At 35.2% G+C, this 19,977-nt stretch overlaps 2 protein-coding genes across 6 annotated transcripts in view; both read right to left on the bottom strand.

The window, feature by feature from the left end:
- Positions 1 to 164: 164 nt before the first annotated feature.
- On the bottom strand, positions 165 to 1,786 carry LOC126761186 (mitochondrial import receptor subunit TOM22 homolog). Its single transcript, XM_050477146.1, has 3 exons — positions 1,235 to 1,786; positions 999 to 1,037; positions 165 to 671 (listed from the first exon to the last, which is right to left on the bottom strand). The coding sequence occupies exons 1-3, from the start codon at positions 1,337 to 1,339 to the stop codon at positions 363 to 365; spliced, it is 453 nt and encodes a 150-aa protein (XP_050333103.1). The 5' UTR covers positions 1,340 to 1,786; the 3' UTR covers positions 165 to 362.
- Positions 1,787 to 4,619: 2,833 nt separating this feature from the next.
- Positions 4,620 to 19,977, bottom strand: part of LOC126761376 (calcium-binding protein E63-1) — a 147,215-nt gene continuing 131,857 nt past the window's right edge. For all 5 annotated transcript variants that reach the window (XM_050477480.1, XM_050477479.1, XM_050477483.1 and 2 more), the window contains 3 exons: positions 13,288 to 13,444; positions 10,834 to 10,982; positions 4,620 to 6,035 (listed from right to left, as the gene is read on the bottom strand). In XM_050477480.1, coding sequence (XP_050333437.1) covers positions 6,013 to 6,035; positions 10,834 to 10,982; positions 13,288 to 13,444 — 329 coding nt within the window. In that variant the 3' untranslated portion in view covers positions 4,620 to 6,012. The remainder of the gene's footprint in view (positions 6,036 to 10,833; positions 10,983 to 13,287; positions 13,445 to 19,977) is intronic.

The raw sequence follows: 19,977 nt of genomic DNA on the forward strand, positions 1-19,977 counted from the left end.
TTATGTTTCATATTTTTGTGTAATTGGATAGCAGTTTAATTTCAATTTTGCCGAAATTCGCTGTCCTTTTATATATGTTCCCCATATTAGTGCGTTAATAACATGGTAGTTTGTAGTTATCTATATATAAAGTTTACGTTTGCGTTTAATATAAACATTTTAAGTATTTTCAATAGTAATTAATTTTATTTTACGTCTACAAGAAAATTGCATTTTTGTTTATCAATAAACGATGAACGCGTTACAGGAATTTTCCTCTGTCCTATTGTTATTATTGATTAATTTGAAGAGGATTAATTGTTTTGATTTGCGGGGTATTTTCTTTCTTTTCTTACAAATTTATCAGTAGAAGTTGTACGAACTTAACGAATAAGTGGTAACGATGGTGGTGGACCAGCACGGTCCATCGCCGTACCTGGACCTAGTAGCACCTGCTTTTGCTGGGACTTTTGCATCTCTTCCATTTGTGCGCGTTCCGTTTCAAATATGACGGGTGCAAACAAAATAACTGAACTCGTAAAGAAGATCCAGGAAGCATTGCACGAAAACGAGTAAAGACCCTTAATGCTGGTGGTTGTAAGATCGACCATTTTGCCAGTTAACCGTCGTACCGGTTCTGGGAACATTTCTGTAAGGCCCCAAAGACGTTCGCCTAGAGTTTCATCTGGCTCCTGCAAAATAAGTGTAGTATTATTGCGGTTTTGTTTATAATAAAACATATTTCAGAAAGTATTGTAACAAGATAACTTCATATTTAGTGTTAGTGTTTTTTTTCTATATCTTTACAAGAGTTTGAGTTAAGTCTCATTGTTTTGTATGCGACAAAAATGTTTAATGTCACTGATAAGAGTTAATTAAATTAAACGGTTTATATGCAGGTATGCACAGTATGATTGCCTAATCAAAGTGAGGTTATGCAAATGGTTGCTGTAAACATGATTGATTTTTCTGTAATTATTTGAAAGAAACTTAAATAAATATACATTTAAAAAACTTACGTCGTCATAGTTTTCATCGTCTGAATTTTTAGGCGCCGTCTGTAACAAAAAAGATGCACACAATTATTTCTATGCACAATAAATGAGATATAACATATTGACTTCTTTATGATTAAAAAAATACTACAAATCTTGGCGTTCATGAATATTTAATTTTTCTTCGATATTTTAAAAGCATTTATGAAACTTGAATCATATTCCTTTGGGTTCTTAGTGCTTTAGGAATAAATGCTTACAGCTTTTTCAATTGCCCGTCGTTCTGGTGTTTCGTCCTTGCTTCCGCCCAATGATGACATTCCGCTATCCTTTTCGATGATTTCGATATCAGGATCAGAATCCATTAAATCTTCAATCTTTACGGAATCCACTTTTGCTATTTTTTACGCGACGTACTCCTACGTCGCTCTACGGTATATGTGGAAGAATGGATGTATACTTGGTAATATGCTTTATTGTATTTTAAAAGCACAGCTTGATACAATTTCAAGTGACTGCTTCTAACCAATCAGCTAAAATTCCTTTGCAAAGCACGGAAATAATAAGAAAATGTAAAACAACTGAAACCAAAACACGAGGATCACCCGGATTATGAATTTATTCGATTTGCGTTTATATTCGCATCAATATAGTATTGCGTTTAAGTGGAAAATATAATCGATTTTCTTAGTCCGCCATATATGTACACAACTGGTGAAAAACCACACGCACTTTCTTTACATTCGGCTTAAAAAAAGAAATTTTCCGTGGAGGATGAAAATGTAGTACATGCGATACAAATGTCAAAGTGTGGTTGTTACGTCAGAACGCAAGGTACGTTCAACGAGTTGAAATAATAAAATACGGTAGTTTCAGTCAGCGATAAACGTGAATATTAATAGAAACGTTTGATTACAAAATGTAATACATTGATTATAATATTTAATTAATATAAATATTCTTGCTTTCTTGACGACATGAAGTTAGAAGTTTTTTCTTGCTTTGTTATGTTTCAAAATTTTAATGCACAATTTACTTGTTCTAAAATATATTTATTTTTTAAAACTTACCGACTCCCCAGCCGGGAAACGTTTTTCTGGTTCCTTGTATCTTTCAATTTTTTCTAAATGTTCATCTTCAATATCAAATTCCTTTTTTTCGGATTTTTCGTCAGACATTGCTGACTCTAGTTGTTATTTTTTATATTTAAATTCCACTGAAAAACACGGCGTTGCAATTTTATTTGCAGTTTTTATACAAATATTAATAGATTAATATTTTTAGCGAATTTTTGTTTGCTGCAAACAACGCACTCGAAAATATATATGTAACAAAAATTAAAAGCAAATTTTGATGTCTATTTCACATAATACGACGTTTCGAACATAAAAAAAAATTTAATTGCCTATTATTTTTTCTTAAATATTATAGCAGAGTTCAGAACAAAGTAGTTTGATATATTCGATATTTACATTTCTAAATATGTTTTTTGTTAAAACACTAATATGTTCAAGTGCGTATATTTTTTGGTTTTGATTGTGTGTATACCATTCTTTTCTTCGATATACATATGTACTTGTATCTCTTAATATTTCTAGTCTCGAATAGCGTGAAAGAATACTATAATTTTTTTCATACTCTAGCTAGCTGCAAGGATTAAAGCTTTCACGTTCATAAGGCCTGTTAGTTATATGGGGTCTAGGACGTGTTTTCACCCAATTTTATTCATTCTAAACACAAATATAAATGTTTTACCTAAGAGTGGGCGGTGCCACGCCCATCGTCGAAGTTTGACCCGGCTCCGTTAAAGCCGTTAATCATACTATCTCGCGGGTAAACTTGAATGTACTTGGCGTATTTAGTTATTGATTTATTGCGCTTTAAGTTATTTATTAACAATACCGTTATATGGGAAGTGAGCGGGGTTATTATCCGATTTCATCCATTTTTAAACTGTCGGCAGGGGTTCTTATAATATTTGCGCTGGGTGAGTTTATTTGTTGGAGTTTAAGTTCTTTAAGAATAACCGATTTAGCCGTTCACCAGATCGTCTTTATATAGGCGAACTAGTTTCTTAGTTTTTTCGATATCGATCTGAAACTTTGCTTACGTCCTTTTCTTCCCAAGAGACTGCTCTACGGATCTCAAGTTCTTGCATGAAAAACTTGACAAGGCACCTTCACGATCAAAATCAAGATTTTTCTTTATCACTTTTTGGTATGGCCTTCAGCGAATTTTGTTTTATATCTTTGACCCACCGAAAATGGATTCCAGGAGCGGTAATTTCAGTTTGCAAAAATCACACGGAGCTAAATCTGGTCAATATGATGGTTGATCGATGGTATTCATTACGTTTTTGGCTTTAAGTTCGGTCACAATCGTGACTCGACGCGATGGCGCATTATCATCGTGTAGAATCCATGAATTGTTCTTCCACAATTACGGACGGATTCAACGGATGTTTTCACGCAAACCCCTCAGTACGGCCAATTAGAACTCCTCTCCGGAACTAATTCATGATGGACCAAACCACGAATATAGAAGAAACAATGAGCTTCACCTTGCTTTTTGAGCGGCTTTGACGTGCTTTTTTGGTTTCGGCTCCTTTTTTTCCCTCCATTCCGGTAATTGTGTCATCGACAGTTATAATGGTCTCCATGAATGTAGTGGAATTCGTACTTTTTTTGAAAAAAATCAGCTTTATCGGGACGAGTCCAGCAAGAACGAGTTTCATACCTAAAAAATCTACAGAACAGAAACAGATGTCGAACTCTCTTGCCATATCTCTGCCACTTGCATGACGATTTTAAAGCACTGTATCCTTCACTTTTTTTAAATTTTCATTAGTTGAAGAGGTTGAAGGAGGCATGTCTTCAACGATCATTCGACCGTCTTTTATGGCTTTGTATTCGTAAGCTTGTGTTTTTGAGAAAATTGGTTCACCATAAGCTTTTTCCAAAATTCGCAATGATTCCGATCCTGTAATTTGGTTAGGAATACAAAATTTTAGACAAATTCTTTCCTCTATATTTTTATCCATTGTAAAAATTGCAACGCACTTGCAACTTGTTGACAGACAAAATACATTTTTTTGAAATATCATTTACCCGGGGAATTAAAATTAAAATTTCCTGGTGCTTTTTTGTCACAATATATGTATGTAGCTGAGCTATCGCACAATCGTGAGTCCACTTCAATACAATTGAAACAGTGGAGTTCCGCTGACGAAACTGCTTCGTAGGAGACGAAGACTGTTCTATTGACCGGAAATGCGTTTTCTGGGACTCACAAGATGTGATCTACATCGACTTAAACTCTGTCATTTGGCAAAAAAGTTTTTAAATAAAAATACCCTTCTACCATGATAACACATCGACTCAAATATTTGCAGTTCCACAGCCAAATTGGTCGGACCAGGTTTCGCTTTGCTACCCTATTCACCGGGAGAATGGTCTGGCTCCGTGCGAGTACGTTTTGTTTTGAAATATTTCTAGAAGGTGAATAGGTGGTTGAAAACCCATTTTTTCGAATATTTCCATGTCTTTTATAGGCTAAGTACTTTTCGGCAAATTAAGATTTCAATGACTTGTTCTCTTTGTAGTTTCGTTCGAGTATGGTATGAGAAAAGAAAAACACTCTAATAAATAAATTGATCTGTTGGTTTATAATCAACAATTAATTTTATTTATCTTTTTATTTATTCAAATAACTTTACAAAATATTCTTTTCTTTTTTTAATTTCTATGCCATTTCCAAAATACATAACATATTTGTATGTATGTATGTATGGATTAAGTATGTTTATGCTTGTATATTTATTTGTATGCATATAATTAAGTTTGTTTCGAACAAAGCTAAGTAATAATGCACATATTAGATAACATACGAATACGTATGTATACATATAACTTGTATGTATGTATGTACACATATGCATATATGTACATACACACACAAATGTGAGTTATAGAGCTTTAGAAAACGGATAATTAAGAATAGTAAGAGTTTTAAAATTTAATTCAGGTGTTTTTTTTGTTTTTTTTTTTTTTTGGTTTTGTGGTAAGACAATATGGAAAATTTAAGTTTTTTAGTTTTTCTTGTAAATATTAATTAATTTTGTTGCAAATTGCATTACATTTTGTTGCATATATATTTCTTATTTATTTTAGCTTGCATCGGTACATAAATCATCATCTGAACAGTTTTTTGTTTTTGTTTTCAAATACACATTTTTTAGCTCTCACATAGCTGAATTTTGAAACATTTATTTTGCAGCACCCTTAACACAAAAATTTATCACTCTCGCGCTCAGACTTATACGAATTATTTTGTTTTTCTATATTTCTTACGAATCTGAAAAATTCCATGCAATTAATTTAGACTTTATAATTGAATAATTTCATTACTTTTTAAATTGTTATATTTTAATTAAATTTCATATTCATAATTTTATAAGAAAATGTCAAAATCTTAAGTTCTTTACAAAACGCTTCTATTCACTTTCACATTACTGTACTGTTTTTATTACAATTAAAAATTAACTTAAACTAACTATAGGTATGTATATGTGTTTATCATTGTTTGTGTGTTGGTGTTTTTTTGTATGTGTGAAACTATACATAAATAAATTTAATGCTTTAAATTAACAACCTATTAACTAAAATGTTAATCTTTTGTGACTTTCGTGGTCCCCTTCCAACAGCCATACCTACATATACTTATACATATGCATGTGTTATATGTATGTGTGTGTTTGTTGTTGCACCACCCTCCCGCTGCTGCTTAGCTTGCTTCTGGTCCAGCAGATAAACGCTGACAAACTTACAAAATTGTGTTTTTATTTAGTTTTTGTTTTTGTCAAGAAGAGTTCGATATTAAACATATTTCTGCTTAGTACTTATGTAACTTGAGTATGCTGCACTGTTGTAAATATATATGTATATGTGTGTATATAAACTGTTGCATATATTTGTTGTTGACATTGTAGTTGCTTCGCTAATATTTGTAAGTATGCTCAGTTTTATGGATGTTCATCACTTTAAAGTAAAAGTCTCGTAAATTCTGCAAGAAAAGAGAATAAAAAATCATATTTAGAAATTTGTAGATATATGTACATATGTATGTATAAAAAGAAAATGGCAAAAGTTAGTGGAAAACTATAAGGAGTGATCCATTTTGATGTTCCCTACTTTCTTAAAGAAAAAACACAGAAACTTCAAATTTAATGGAGAATTTTTTATTAATATTCTCTTTTCATTATCTTTCTCTCAAATGTTGGCCACAGCTACGTCTCAGATGGTTCATCCGTTCAGTTCAATTTTCGTTGACTTGTTCGAGCATTTCGACTGGTAACTGGCGAATGGCGCGCGTGATGTTTTGCTTCAAGACCTGAATCGAAGCAGGATGGTTCACATAGACTTTATACTTTACATATCCCCACAGGAAAAAGTCTAACGGTGTGATATCACACGATCTTCATGTCGATTGGACTGGCCCAAAACGTGAAATTATCAGCTCACCGAAGTGTACTCTAATGAGTGATGCGTTGTATGGGAAACGGCGCCGTCTTGTTGAAACCAAATGTCGACGAGAACACGTGCTTCAATTTCAGTCATCAAATAGTCTATTATCATAGCGCGGTCGCCCTTGACGGTTACTTTTTCACCTGTATCATTTTTGAAGAAATATGGACCTTAGATTCTACCTTTCTACAAACCACACCAAACCCTTATTTTTCTGGATAAAATGGCAGCTCTTGAATCTCTTCAGGTTACTTTTCGTCCCAAATGCGGCAAGTTTGCTTGCTTACATACCCATTGAGTCAGAAACGGGCCTCATCGCTGAACAAAACTTGCCTCGAAGTCATCGGATCTTCTTGGATCTTTTCATGAGACCATAGAGCGAAGCGATATCACTTGGGAAGGTCGAGCGGCTTTAGTTCTTCAAGAGAAGTTTTTTATGTTTCGTCCATTGAGATGGCCAAAATTACTGGCACTGAACGATTTTCGATATGTTTCTTATGCTAGTTTATATTCTTAAAATATTTGTAATGCATATAGTATGTGCGAGTATATCCGTAATATTTAAAAAACGATAACATCACGATATACAATATATGGTAAATACATAGGTCCAGAAGTTTGCCCACATATCTCGAAAATTATTTCTATCCATAAACCGGTCGTTAAACAGATCAACTATTAAGAGGATAGAAAATGCTTTTAAAACATAGAAATTTTAGTAACTTCTGATTAAAAGAATGAAGTTTCGCTTTATCAGTTACATGCGTTATTTAACTAAGTTTACGAGAACTTTATTTAATTGTTGGTATATTGTGCACATCGAAGAAAATTCGTGTATGCCTGAGAACCTTCCAAATCTTTTCACCAAGATGAAATTAGAAAGAAATTTCGAATAAGTAAGAAAATTACCTGCATTTTAAGTATTTCGGAGAAATGATGTAACAAATGCTTCAATTTTCAATGTTGTCCGGCTGAGTTGAAAACATTTATTATATTAAGATATCTTTATTAGGATCTAAACTCTTTGACGATCAAAAAATCATTGTACCATATTTGGTATTTTGGGACTGCGGGAAGATATAGAAGGATGTAAAAGTGACATAAAATACCAGCTAGTGGTATTTAAACTATAGAGGTTTTCAAGGTAAAGTTATGTACCCAATTTGATTAAAATTTGCCTGTTGTTTCCTAACTAAGAAGTCTAATCAACCTTAACGGACGGTAAAAGCAATAGCGAAAACAATATTTGGATTATTATATCCTGAACAGGATATATTAAGTTTACTCTATAAAATAAATGATCGGCGGAACGAGCTGAATCGATTTAGTCGTCTGCGTGTCCGTCAGATAGTATATACGAGAACTATTCCCTCATTTAGTAAGATATCAATTACAAATTTTGCTCACGTCCTTTTTTCTCTAAGAAGCTGATCATTTGTCGGAACCGCTTATATCGGACCGCTATAGCTTGTACCTGCCGTACAAACCGAATTTTTGGAATCAGATTGACAAATTAGAAAACGTGTGAAGATTTAACGAAACCATGTAAATGAAACAAATAAAAAATGCAGATAACTAAAGGCACTTAATTTTAGAAATAAGTCTTATTTCATAGATTGGAAAAGTTATCTGATTGGTATACATATGCCGGATTAAACATACTTCGAAATACCAAAAAAAGGATTGTTAAAATTTTGTGATTAATCACTTCTCAGTTCCTTAATATTACAGATATGGCAATTGAATTGAAAAGGAATGAACTAGAAACGAATTTTAAAGCCAATAGAAAGGACTAAGAAAATGTGCAAGTCAAATAGAGCTTTTTATTACGCCCCAAAGAGAGTTATACAAATGAAAGAGCATACAAGAGCATAGGAATGTTTACATAAACATGTATTTAGGGTTAGTAACCTCTCTAGCGCAAGCCGTCAACGTTTGACAGCATGCAACACTCAAAGCAAGGGTCACATGTCATTCAACCGTTCATCAAAAGGCGACATTAAATTGTTTTACTTCAAATCAGTAGTATTATGCTGATTTGTGTAGATGTGTAAATGTGTCTGCCCGTGCACTTGTCGCTGTTTGTTTTAAGAATTCTCATCAACACATTACCGTCATATGTACGTAAGCGTCTGCTTGCAGAAGGCTCTTATTTTTAGAAAGCAAGTGTCAGTGCCGTCTGTACGCTGTTATGTTTGTACATATTTACTAAAGACGCCGGTCGGTTCGTTAACTTCATAATTTGTGCAATAATAATTAGCACAAATTGTATCGCTCTGGCATAAGCAAAAATCTTAAAAATAGAAAAGAGAGGATCGCGAAATGAGTGTGTGAAAGTGAAAGTATTGAGATGTTGCCATTACTTTTTAATGGAACGAACTTTTATTTTAAAACAGTTTTTTATTGTAGAAAAGGATATATGTATATGTATGTATATATATGTAAACTATATGTTTTAATTAAGTCACACAATATTATTATAAGAGTAGGCATCTCAAAAAACCGCGTGGGTCATATCCTTAACGAGATATTGGGATTGAGAAAGCAATTAGTATACATGGGTGGGTGCCATGTTTGTTCTTTCCAGAAAACAAGTAAAAACGTGAGACCACTGCATCCGCCGTTAAAACCGCCAACTATCGATGAAACATGGAACCACTAGTATAGACCAGAGTCCAAGGCTTTACAGTTCATACCTCTGCCGTTGCCTTGTCCAAATTAGACGAATTAGGCTACGAACTTCTGCCCAACGTATTAACCAGATTTTTCGAAGTGTGACTGCTTTTTTACTTAAAGTTGAAAAAGTCGCTTCACAGACCGAAATTTGAGTCAAATGAGGATCTCATCGCCGCCACGGAGGGTTATGTGATAGACCTTTAGACGGTTAAAAATAGCTTGAACATCACTAGCTTAAGTGTATTGAGTCAAAAGGAGGCTATACTGAGAAATAATTCGCCATTTTTCCTAAATCAGACCCCTAATGCCGATGTTTCCAGTGTTTTAAATAGTTTGAGGTTATGCATTTTTGCTAAGAGAATTGATTGAGACTTTCTTTATGCTCGCTAATTGTAGAAAAATAATTATTGTTAGTATAGCAGTCTCTTTCCATTAGTTGTAATGACGCAAGTTGCGGAAAAACTTACACTTTGATAAAATTTAAGGAGTTGTATCCACTCGTGAACTTCAAAAAATGCATTTTTTGCTATCGAATGTATGTATAGTATACGTTGAATTCCGAGTGACTGCCTGTCTGTCCATCCGGGCAATCGACAACTTAAGTACAAATTGAGATATCTTGTTGAAACTTGGTGCACATGTTCTTGGCATGCAAGGAGAGATTATATTCCAAAAAGTGGCCGTGGCTTCGGTCTCTAATACGTTTAATGTGCATATCTCCCAACCCATTTAAGGTATAATAACCAAATTCTCTGAGGGCAAATCTGTTTGGCATCCCTAACCTACCTAAAATAGTCGGGTTCGGATTATAACTCCTCGCACTCTCCATATAACGGTTTTTTTTAATGTATTAAAAGTGTGCTGAATCAATATCTAAAGGCGTCAGAGACATTCGATTTTAACCCGGGTTGGCGCAAGAGGGCTTTATAGGACCCGCTGTCAACTTTGGACGCCCACATTCAGGCGAAAATGCATATCTCGTGACCTACTCGACCGATTTCAACCAAATTCTGTAGCTAATATTATCCTGTCTTTTCTACATTACAGTGCAAAAATTGGCGATATCAGATAAAAACCATGCCTACTTCACATATAACTAACACATTTTTAAATTCCATCTTATTCTTTCACTATCCAGTTTACAAATCAAGAGCCAATTACATTGATTGGATAAAACTTTGCACGAATAGTGATTTCTGGTATCCTCACTTATTTATATATGTAAATAAATTGGCATTTATGTTTGAGAATATTTATATCATTTATGCTAAGCCCCAACATTGCAATGGCGGCATAACCTTGAATAATAACGCGAAAATGTTGTTACAACTTTTCAGATTAAAATCTTAAGAGTTTATTCAATAAACACATATTATAATTACATATATGTATATGCAAATATATACACAAACGCATATATATCTATATAATTGTTATTTTATGCATATGCGCACGTTTGTTTCTGTGTGTTCGTGCTGTAGCGATGTGCGTCATAGTCGACCTCTGTCGTGTTTAGGTTAATGCACTGTAAAATTACTGCATGCAACTTTTTTGCAAAATATTGCATTTCATACACATACGTATACACGTGCAACTCTGTATGTGGTTAGATACAGCATTCTTTGTGTGTTTGTGTGAAGAAGTGTGCTTAATTGACCTACCTTCGTAATTAATTCGGCCGTCTTGATCCAAATCGGCTATGGCCAATAATTGTGTGAGTTGCGTTTCTGAGAGGGGTTCTCCAATCATTTCCATGGCGGTTTGCAGCTCGTCGCGGGTAATGAAGCCATTGCCGTCACGATCAAATACTCTGTGAAAAATAAATAAAATGAAGTTAAATTATTTTGTAAGTAAAGTCTGTTATTTTAATAATAAGAGTATCTGGCTCATAACTTCTATATAACAATCGATCTTTCAGCTCAAATTCAGATGCTATATTTCTGTATTCATAATATAACAGAATTGTATCTAGGGGTTTTTGGTTAAGACTCTATGTCATAGAGGTTGCTGAAAGACAGTTGCATAAAATTAACAATACTGACGGAAACCTTAATATTTGCATTACAAACAAGAAAAATATGGCTCAATTGCTTTGCCGACGGTAGACGAAAATTTATTTTATTTAATAATAAAATATTTAAAAAATGTTGACGAGTTCACAGTTCTTGGCCGGGTCCATTCTTTTTACGTAACATAGACCAGATTGCCGAGGGAATTTTTCGCCAGCGGGTGTGACGATAAGAATTTTAATTTTAATGCACAGAATGTCTAACGTTTTCTGTAAAGGCTTTGTCTTTTTTTTTTACAATATTCCCTGCCACCAGTCATGAGTTGAGTGGGTGCCCAACAGGAAGTAGTTTCGACTACAAGGTCTGGCCGGAGACTGTATTCTGCTACCACGGGGAGAAGTAAAACTTTGGAGCACGCTGTAATTTCGGTCAGCTCACTTGGAGATTCGTGGGGATTGTGGTTTAAACCCAAAATGCAGGCCGAACTGTCCTTGTGTTAGTTCAATGTGAAGTTGCATTGCGGGCAGGAGCCGAACTAAAAGTACGGCAGGAAGTTAAGACAACAATTGGCAACAATTCATGCTTGCACTGTTTAGAGCTGTGCTCTTCAGCACCGTGGTGTTAGGCCGTCGACGGTAGGTAACCACGTTAAAGTCAACGAACGTTGTTGTTGAGGGGAACGTGGGAAGGATGTAGACTCTTAAGAAGCTTATAGGATTTACATCGGCTCTATGTGTTTCACACAATGCTAAGTAATCTCAAGTTAGTCAAATAGTTTTTGAGATATGATATTACATTCAAAAGTGGCTCATTCCAATCCTTAAAGAGCTGTGAGAGATATACGACGAAATTGACATAGTTCAACCAATTAAGAGACAACGGCTATACTGGCTAAGTTATGTCGTCCGAATGGATGAAAACACTCCAGCTCTGAAAGTATTTGTTGCAGTACTCGCTGAGGTAAGCAGAGGAAGAGGAGGACTTCCTAGACCTAGATGGAGAAGGACCTGGCTAAACTTGGAATCTGCAATTGGCGCCAAACAGCGAAAAAGAAGAAAGATTGACGCGCTGACTCAGCTATAACCGCGTAAGCGATGTTTACGCCAATAAAGAAAAAGTTATCGCGCCGATATAAGGTGTAAACAATATCATTTTATGGGAGGTGGGTGTGGTCATTACCTGATTTCCTTTAATTACTCATTGTTATCAGAAATGAAGTGCGAACTCTTGCTGATATAGCTCTCGTTATTTATAAGATAAATTCGTAGCCATTTTTTAAATATTTTAAAAGCAGAAAGTGATTAATAACACTATCGCACCTTTTGAGTTCTGAGTTATAGTTATTAGTTTTAAAATTTACTTTAATTTCTCGACTTTAAATTTAATTAAATGCTAGATATTTGTATGTATGTATATGTTATGTAGTAAAAATTCCATAATTCACAGTTCGAAATATTATGAATTAAGGTTTTACTTCACGTACACAAACGTGACAGGCCACCGGAAGTTGCAATTTATTGCCAAACCATAGCTAAACAAAAGAAACGGAAATATCTCTGTGTACAATACATTACACTGGCTTACTTATAGTGTGTTTTAAGCCGGTTCTTTTGCCTGGACTTGCATAGCGGTTGCAAAACTGAAAAATGTCTGCTCGTGACAGCAAGGGAGTGAAATGACGTCAGTCAGAAAACATTTGCGGTTTAGTGCCGAGCATTTATGGTGACTCTAGGTATAAAGACCAACCATAATAAATTCAAACTAAAGCAGTTTAATACTTGTAGACCAAGTTTGAGTACATATATACATATATGGCATATATATGTATGCAATACTATATCTATATATTTTGTTCTGTTTAACTGTTCGTTAAAGCTTATATAGGAATAAGCAGCGCTTTAATATTGCCACTTATAGCAGAAGCCATACACCTGATACACCAAACCTATAGTCCTTATTTATTATTGGCTCGCCTTTAATTAATACTAAGCTCGGGCGAGTTTCTAAGAATCGATATAAAAGAGAGATGGCAGAGTTTGTTGCATTTATGTACTCCTACATATAGATACCGTAAGTACATAGTATATTTGTATTCACTTGACTCACCTAAATGCGGCGATTAAATCTTCGGTGACATCATCGTTCTCCTCTGGTTTGCTTGCATTCTCTTCTTGCTGTTGTTGTTGCTGTTGCTGTTCATCACGTAACGCCTGAATGCGTCCCACCCATTGCAGGAATTCGGCCTCGTTGATTAACCCATTTCCTGCAAATGAAATTAAACAAGATGAAATTGATTAGAATTAATTGAAGAGCACTTTATACAGGTAATTAAAGAAATATGCAATTATCTATGAAATATTTGCTTTATCGATAATTGTAGGTAAGAGTTTTAAGATTCTTCTATTAAAAATTCTGGTTATAAGTTACTAGTTTACGGACTAGTTTGCGGACGGGCATACAGACGGACATGGCTAATCGACTCAGTTCATCATGCTAACCATTTATCGTTCGAGACCCTATAAAATAGCCGTAGCTGAGAGTGTACACATGCTCGATTCGGCGCCATTCGCAGAAAATTGCACTGACGTATGGAACGAGTTGGCGCATTTTACGTCGAGATCTTAATTTGAAAGTGTACAAAATACAGCTTGTGCTAGAATTGAAGATGATCGACCTTCTCAAGTGACATCGCCTCGCTCCATAAGCTCTCGTGAAGTTCTAATATGATATGACTTCCTCGAGCCAAAATTTGTTCAGCAATGAGGCCCATTTCTGGCTCAATGGGTATGTAAACAAGCAAAATTTGCGGATTTGGGACGAAGACCAAACTGAAAAGATTCAAGAGTTGCCATTTCCTTCAGAAAAAATAAGGCTTTGGTGTGATTTGTGGGCCGGTGGAATCATCGGTCCATATTTCTACAAAAATTATGCAGGTGAGATCGTAACCTTCAATGGCGACCATTATTGCGCCATGTAAACTGACTATTTGATATCTGAAATTGAAGCTTGTGATCTCGGCGACATAAGGTTTCAACAAGACGTCGCCACTTCCCACACATCACATCAATCAATGAATTTGTGAAGAAGAAGAATTTGAGAGAACACTTCAGTGAGCAGATAATTTGTCGTTTCGGGCTACCAAGATCGTGTGATATCACAACGTTATACTAAATTCTTCACTATATCACTCTTTTATATAATTTCGATATCATGTTCTAGTTCATATTCTTTAAATAAAATCCTTAATTCTTTCGCTTAATCCCAACTTTAGCGCTTATGGAACAATACGTAAATACTCGTAGTTTCTAGTTGCTTAAATAGCGCGTTGACAACCACGCATATTTGTGGCTATTAAAAACACTTTTCCGCACAAGTTTTTCCTCATCTTTTAGTCATTAAATCATTATGAAACTGAGCACTCACTCAACGTCAGAACAAGAGCGCCGTTGTTTTCTGAATACTATGAGACCAGCTTAGCAGTAATGGATACAATTGCAACAACAGGAACTAAATATAATGACAAAACTATAGTATGGCAGCACAAAAAGTAGTTCATACAATGCATATACTGTGTATATATATATAGAAATACATAAATACATAATAATGGTATATACAAAAGCTGTGTCATATACGAGTATGCAGGCAAGAGTATATGAGTTTCTTTGGTGTCTGGAAAAAACAGCAGAAATATGAAAGCAGAAAGAGGATAAGGAAGAAACACCATTCAAATATTGCCCTATGAAATCAAAGAAATAGGGGTTTAGAAATATTTTTGAATATGAGTACTATGCTAACATATGGACATATGTCACATAAGTACATACAAGTACAAGGGTTGTAGCGAATTTATTTTGAACAGCAGAGTTAAATATTGGACAAATGTCGAAAGAAATACATGGATTACGTTTGCTTTCTTTCTTTTTATTCATCTTGAAATCTTTTAAAAGCATCTATGGATTTTTGGAATGGTCTCGGCTTTTTAATTGAAACTAGTTGACCTCATTTTATGGTCAACATAATCGGCTTACTGAGCGTACTATTCGCAAACATCCATGAGACCCAGCGTTCATAGATCACGTCCAGCACGCAGTGAAGACAACGCTTCGCTCTATGGGCTTTTTAAAAGTTCCAAGAAGATCCGACGTTTTCGAGCCATTTTTGTTGAGCGATGAGCGATGTAAACCAGGAAAATTACCGCATTTGAGACGAAGAGCAACCTGAAGAGATTCAAGAGCTGCAATTTCATTTAGAAAAAATAACGATTTTGTAGAGTTTGCGTGCCGGTGGCATCATCGGTTCATATTTCTTCATTCATTTATTGAGATAACACTTCGGTGAGTAGATAATTTTACGTTTTGTTCCTGTTGATTTTCCAGAAAGATCGTGTGACTTTTTTCTGTGGCGATATGTAAAGTCTAAAGTCTATGCGGACAATCCCGCTTCGATTCAGGCTTTGGAGTACTAAAACATCAAACGTGTCATTCGCCAGCTACCAGTCGAAATGCTCGAACGAGTCATCGAACATTGGACTCAACGGATGGACTATCTGAGACGTAGCCCAGAACAGAATTTGAAAGTAATAATCCTCAAAAAATAAACGCCAAATAATGTTCTTTCGAATGATAATAAAGAAATCCTATTAAATTTGTAGTTTCTGTGTTTTTTGTTTAAAAAATTTATATATATTTTTTTGTTTACGAATGGAAGTGGAAATTATTATTTGATGGATGTTGGTTTAAAGGGTCTGTAGGGTAATCTGGCCTGTATTTTTGACATTTTTTTTTCATAGAAATTTTTTCGGAAGTTTTTGATGTCATCTGTCGGAGAAATGGCTGGGTGAATGAGATGCGTTTTTTCACTGGCGGACACGATTTTTCATGTTTGTATCATCTGAAACACAAAAACCCAATTTATTCTTAAAAAGAACGTGAAAGGTTAACGTCACTACTAGAATCATGAAAAAATTTCGATAAATAAAAAAGTAATTGACGTATTTTTTTTTAATATTTCCCCATGCTTTTTTACATAAATTTTGTCATAACATTGTCAATAAATTATAAAAACGATAGGGACGATAGCCAGGCGTTTTGTAAACATTTAAAAAAAAATTTAGCAAATCGGTTGAGTAGTTTCGACCGGAATCAGTTTAAAAAGTGTGTTTTGAGAAAAACGCGTTTAAAGTTTGAGGTACTGGTGTGTACTGTATCAGGTGTGCACTCCGAGCGGTCCGAACGTCGAGTGGTATTATTATTTTTGGGCCTTTTTGGAAACCTTCCAATGGTAAAATGGGTTTCTACATTAATTTTAAGGGTATAAGAGAACAGAAAATGCAAAAAAAAGAAAAAAAAATTTTGAAAAAAGATTACCCTACTGACCCCTTAAAATTATTGCGTGACAAAGATCAACCCTAAGAACCATATGCGTTTCCTAATAACATCCATCAGCAAATCGGTGGTACCCTAAAATTGGTACATATGATAATATCAACACTATTATTTTCTTTCTAATTCGATTTAAGTACATATGTTGTAGACCTCGTATGCATACAGTTATTTGCTAAACGCTTATAAACAAGTGGGTGTGTCGCAACTTGTTAGAAATGCTTGTATAATAAGTGCTGCAGCAACAATGGAACTGCTGCTGATGACGACGTTATGTTGGCGGCACTAAGAAATTTAGGAAAGAGTGAAGGTCCACGGGTGGCTTAGTAGCAGTAAAGCTGTTTGTTATAAGTGCCGGAAATGGCAAAAGAGCTTGGTTGAATTGCATGCAACGCTTAGATCCAGCTATTGTTGTAGGCGGCTCAAAAACATTACAAATTGTATGTATATATGCGTCAATGTAAGCATGTAGATTCGTATTTGAAGTGGTTTTGAATGGGAATTTTAAGAAATGAAATTGTTGCGAAAAGCACAAAGCACAAAGTTGCGCACAAACTTAGACAAAAGGCGAGAAAGCACTGGAAATTTGCAAAATAAAAGTACAACAAAAATGTAATATTGAAACAAAGGCAAGCCGTATTGTTAAGTAATAAAATGTATCACACACACATACATACAGCCAAGTATATCTACGCACGGGTGCATTTAGCGAGTAAGTCCACCTTAATCTGCATTGCACTTTGTGGTTATTTGCTGTGCCTTTAATGCCTTTTATGTCGTTATTATTGTTACAGATATTTGTATTTGTGTTATTTTGGCGAATGCAACTGCAAATTACTGTTCACTGGTTAGCTGGCATTGACCTTGAGTACAATGTCGTTGTGGCAATAATTGTCAGTTGCAGCAAGAGCGTTCACGGTTTGCTAAAGAAGCGTAACACATGACTTTCTCGAAGTGCAACAAAAGTCTGTTTTCGATGCAGCGCTGTAAGGAATTGAATTTATATGTGCAAGTGTTTTGGGGCACCATGTGGTATGAGTGACTTTATGGAGATTTATTTGCAGTTTTAATCACTCTAATAGCTCATGAACAAGGTTATTTTAAAATCACTGATATAAGTAGTTACTAACTTATTATTCTATAATATATTTGTATTTATGAGATGACTTGAACCCAAAGCGTGAAAAGACGCATCAATCAGTGATTTTATGACGCCTATATATTTCCTTTGGATTCTTTTCAACAGGATCTCAAAAGAATACTTGTATGAAAAGGACTTCATTAATATGTCGAGACTAAAAACCTAAAAAAAGTGATTTCTAAGCGTAAAGCTTTAATCGATAAATAGCCTTAAACTATCTATAATAACTCATGGCTGGGAAGGGTCAAATATAGTAATTTAGAATTCATAAGCGAAATTTAAGGTTAAAATCATGGATTGCTGGCCGAGCTATTCAAATACGGCGGCGATAAACTGATCAGGAGCATGTATCAGCTTCTTTGTAAACTTCTTTGCATGCCCAACTATTGGAATTTAAGTGTGTTCAGCAAAATCCACAAAAAGGGAGACCCCACATTTTGCGCCAATCACCATCGGATAAGCCTCGTCAACATCGCATATAAGGTTCTATCGAGCGTATTGTGTGAAAAATTAAACCCCACCGAAAACAAACTGATTGGACCTTATCAGTGTGGCTTTAGACCTGGAAAATCAACAATTGACCAGATATTCACAATTTTGGTAAAGACTCGTGAAAAGAGGATCGACACACACCACCTGTTCGTCGATTTCAAAGCTTGTTTTGACAGCACGAAAAGGAGCTACCTTTATGTCGCGATGTCTGAATTTGGCATCCCCACAAAATATATAGGGCTTTGTAAACTGCCGTTGTGCAACACCAAAATCTCCATCACTATCGGAAAGGACTTCTCCGAACTGTTCGATATCAAACGTGGTTTCAGACAAGGCGACTCCCTAACCTGCGACTTCTTCAATCTATATCCTTGAGAAAATGATTCTAGCTGTAGAACTAAACAGAAAAGGTACCATCTTCTATAAGAGTGTACAGCTGCTGGCGTACGCTGACGATTGATATCATTGACCCTAACAACCGCGCCGCGCCATTAATTCTGCTTTCTCCAGAATGAATAAGGAAATGGGCCTGGTGGTGAACGAGGGCAAGACGAAATATCTCCTATCAACAAACAAAAGAGCGCGACACTCGCGACTAGGCTCCCACGTCACTATTGACGTCGTAGATAATTGCGTCTATCTTGGGACCAGCATTAACACAACAACAACGTCCACACCAAATTCCACCGCAGGATATCTCAACAGGTGCTACTTCGGACTAAATAGGCAATTGAGAAGTAAAGTCCTCTCTTGACGAACAAAAACAAAACTATATAAGTCACTCATTATTCCCGTCCTGCTATATGGTGCAGAGGCATGGACGATGACAACAGCTGATGAATTGGTGTTATGAGTTTTCGATAGAAAGGTTCTGCGGAAGATTTATGGTCAAGTATTCGACGCAGTACCTGCCGGGGGAAGCAGAGGAAGAGGAAGAGCTCCACTCCGTTGGAAAGACCTGGTGGAGAAGGATCTGGCTTTGCTTAGAATCTCCAATTGGCGCCACCTTGCGAAAAGAAAAAACGACTGGCGCGCAGTTGATAACTCGGCTATAAACGCGTAAGTGGTTTCTACTCCAGTAACGTAAAAAAACAGGGTATGTTAAATACGCCACAAAGTTTGTAACACCCAGGAAAGAATTCGAGGACTCTATATAAATAATCAGGGTGACAAGCTAAGTCGATTTAGCCCAGTTTGTTCGTTTAACTGTAAGTAAATTCTTGAACTACTCCAACAGTTTTTGTTATTTTGGATCAAAACGTCCTTTTTTCCTCAAGAAGCTGCTCATTTGTTGCACTCGCCAATATTGGAAAAACTATATCATTTATTTAGTTAGATAAAACCGATCAAAATCAAAATCCTGTATGGACAACTTTTTCATCTCTTCGAAGTTAGACAATAATCTATTCTCCAAAGAAATTGAACGATCAGAATCAAGCTCCTTTAAGAAATTTTTTGTACTTGCGACAGGTATTGTAGCTTTGGTGTAACCTAAGCTAATGTTTTTTCTTGTTTTTTTATAATTAACTATATTTTTAGTAGTAAAACTTTTTCTACAGGGAATCATATTTAGTTTAAAATATTAACTGATTTTTAACTCGATTTAATTCGAGATGTTTAACACACATCAGGACAAGCAATTGATCTTGAAGTCGAAATACAAAAGAAATTTTTTGAAGGTAATTATCATAGATTTGTCATGCTGCCAAGTTTATTATTTATTGAAAGAAGCGCTAACTATGAAACCAAGTGAAAGGCTAAAGCAGAAATTGGCTCAGT

Source organism: Bactrocera neohumeralis, chromosome 6 (assembly GCF_024586455.1).
Source record: "Bactrocera neohumeralis isolate Rockhampton chromosome 6, APGP_CSIRO_Bneo_wtdbg2-racon-allhic-juicebox.fasta_v2, whole genome shotgun sequence".
In the NCBI taxonomy this organism is placed as follows: Eukaryota; Metazoa; Arthropoda; class Insecta; order Diptera; family Tephritidae; genus Bactrocera; species Bactrocera neohumeralis.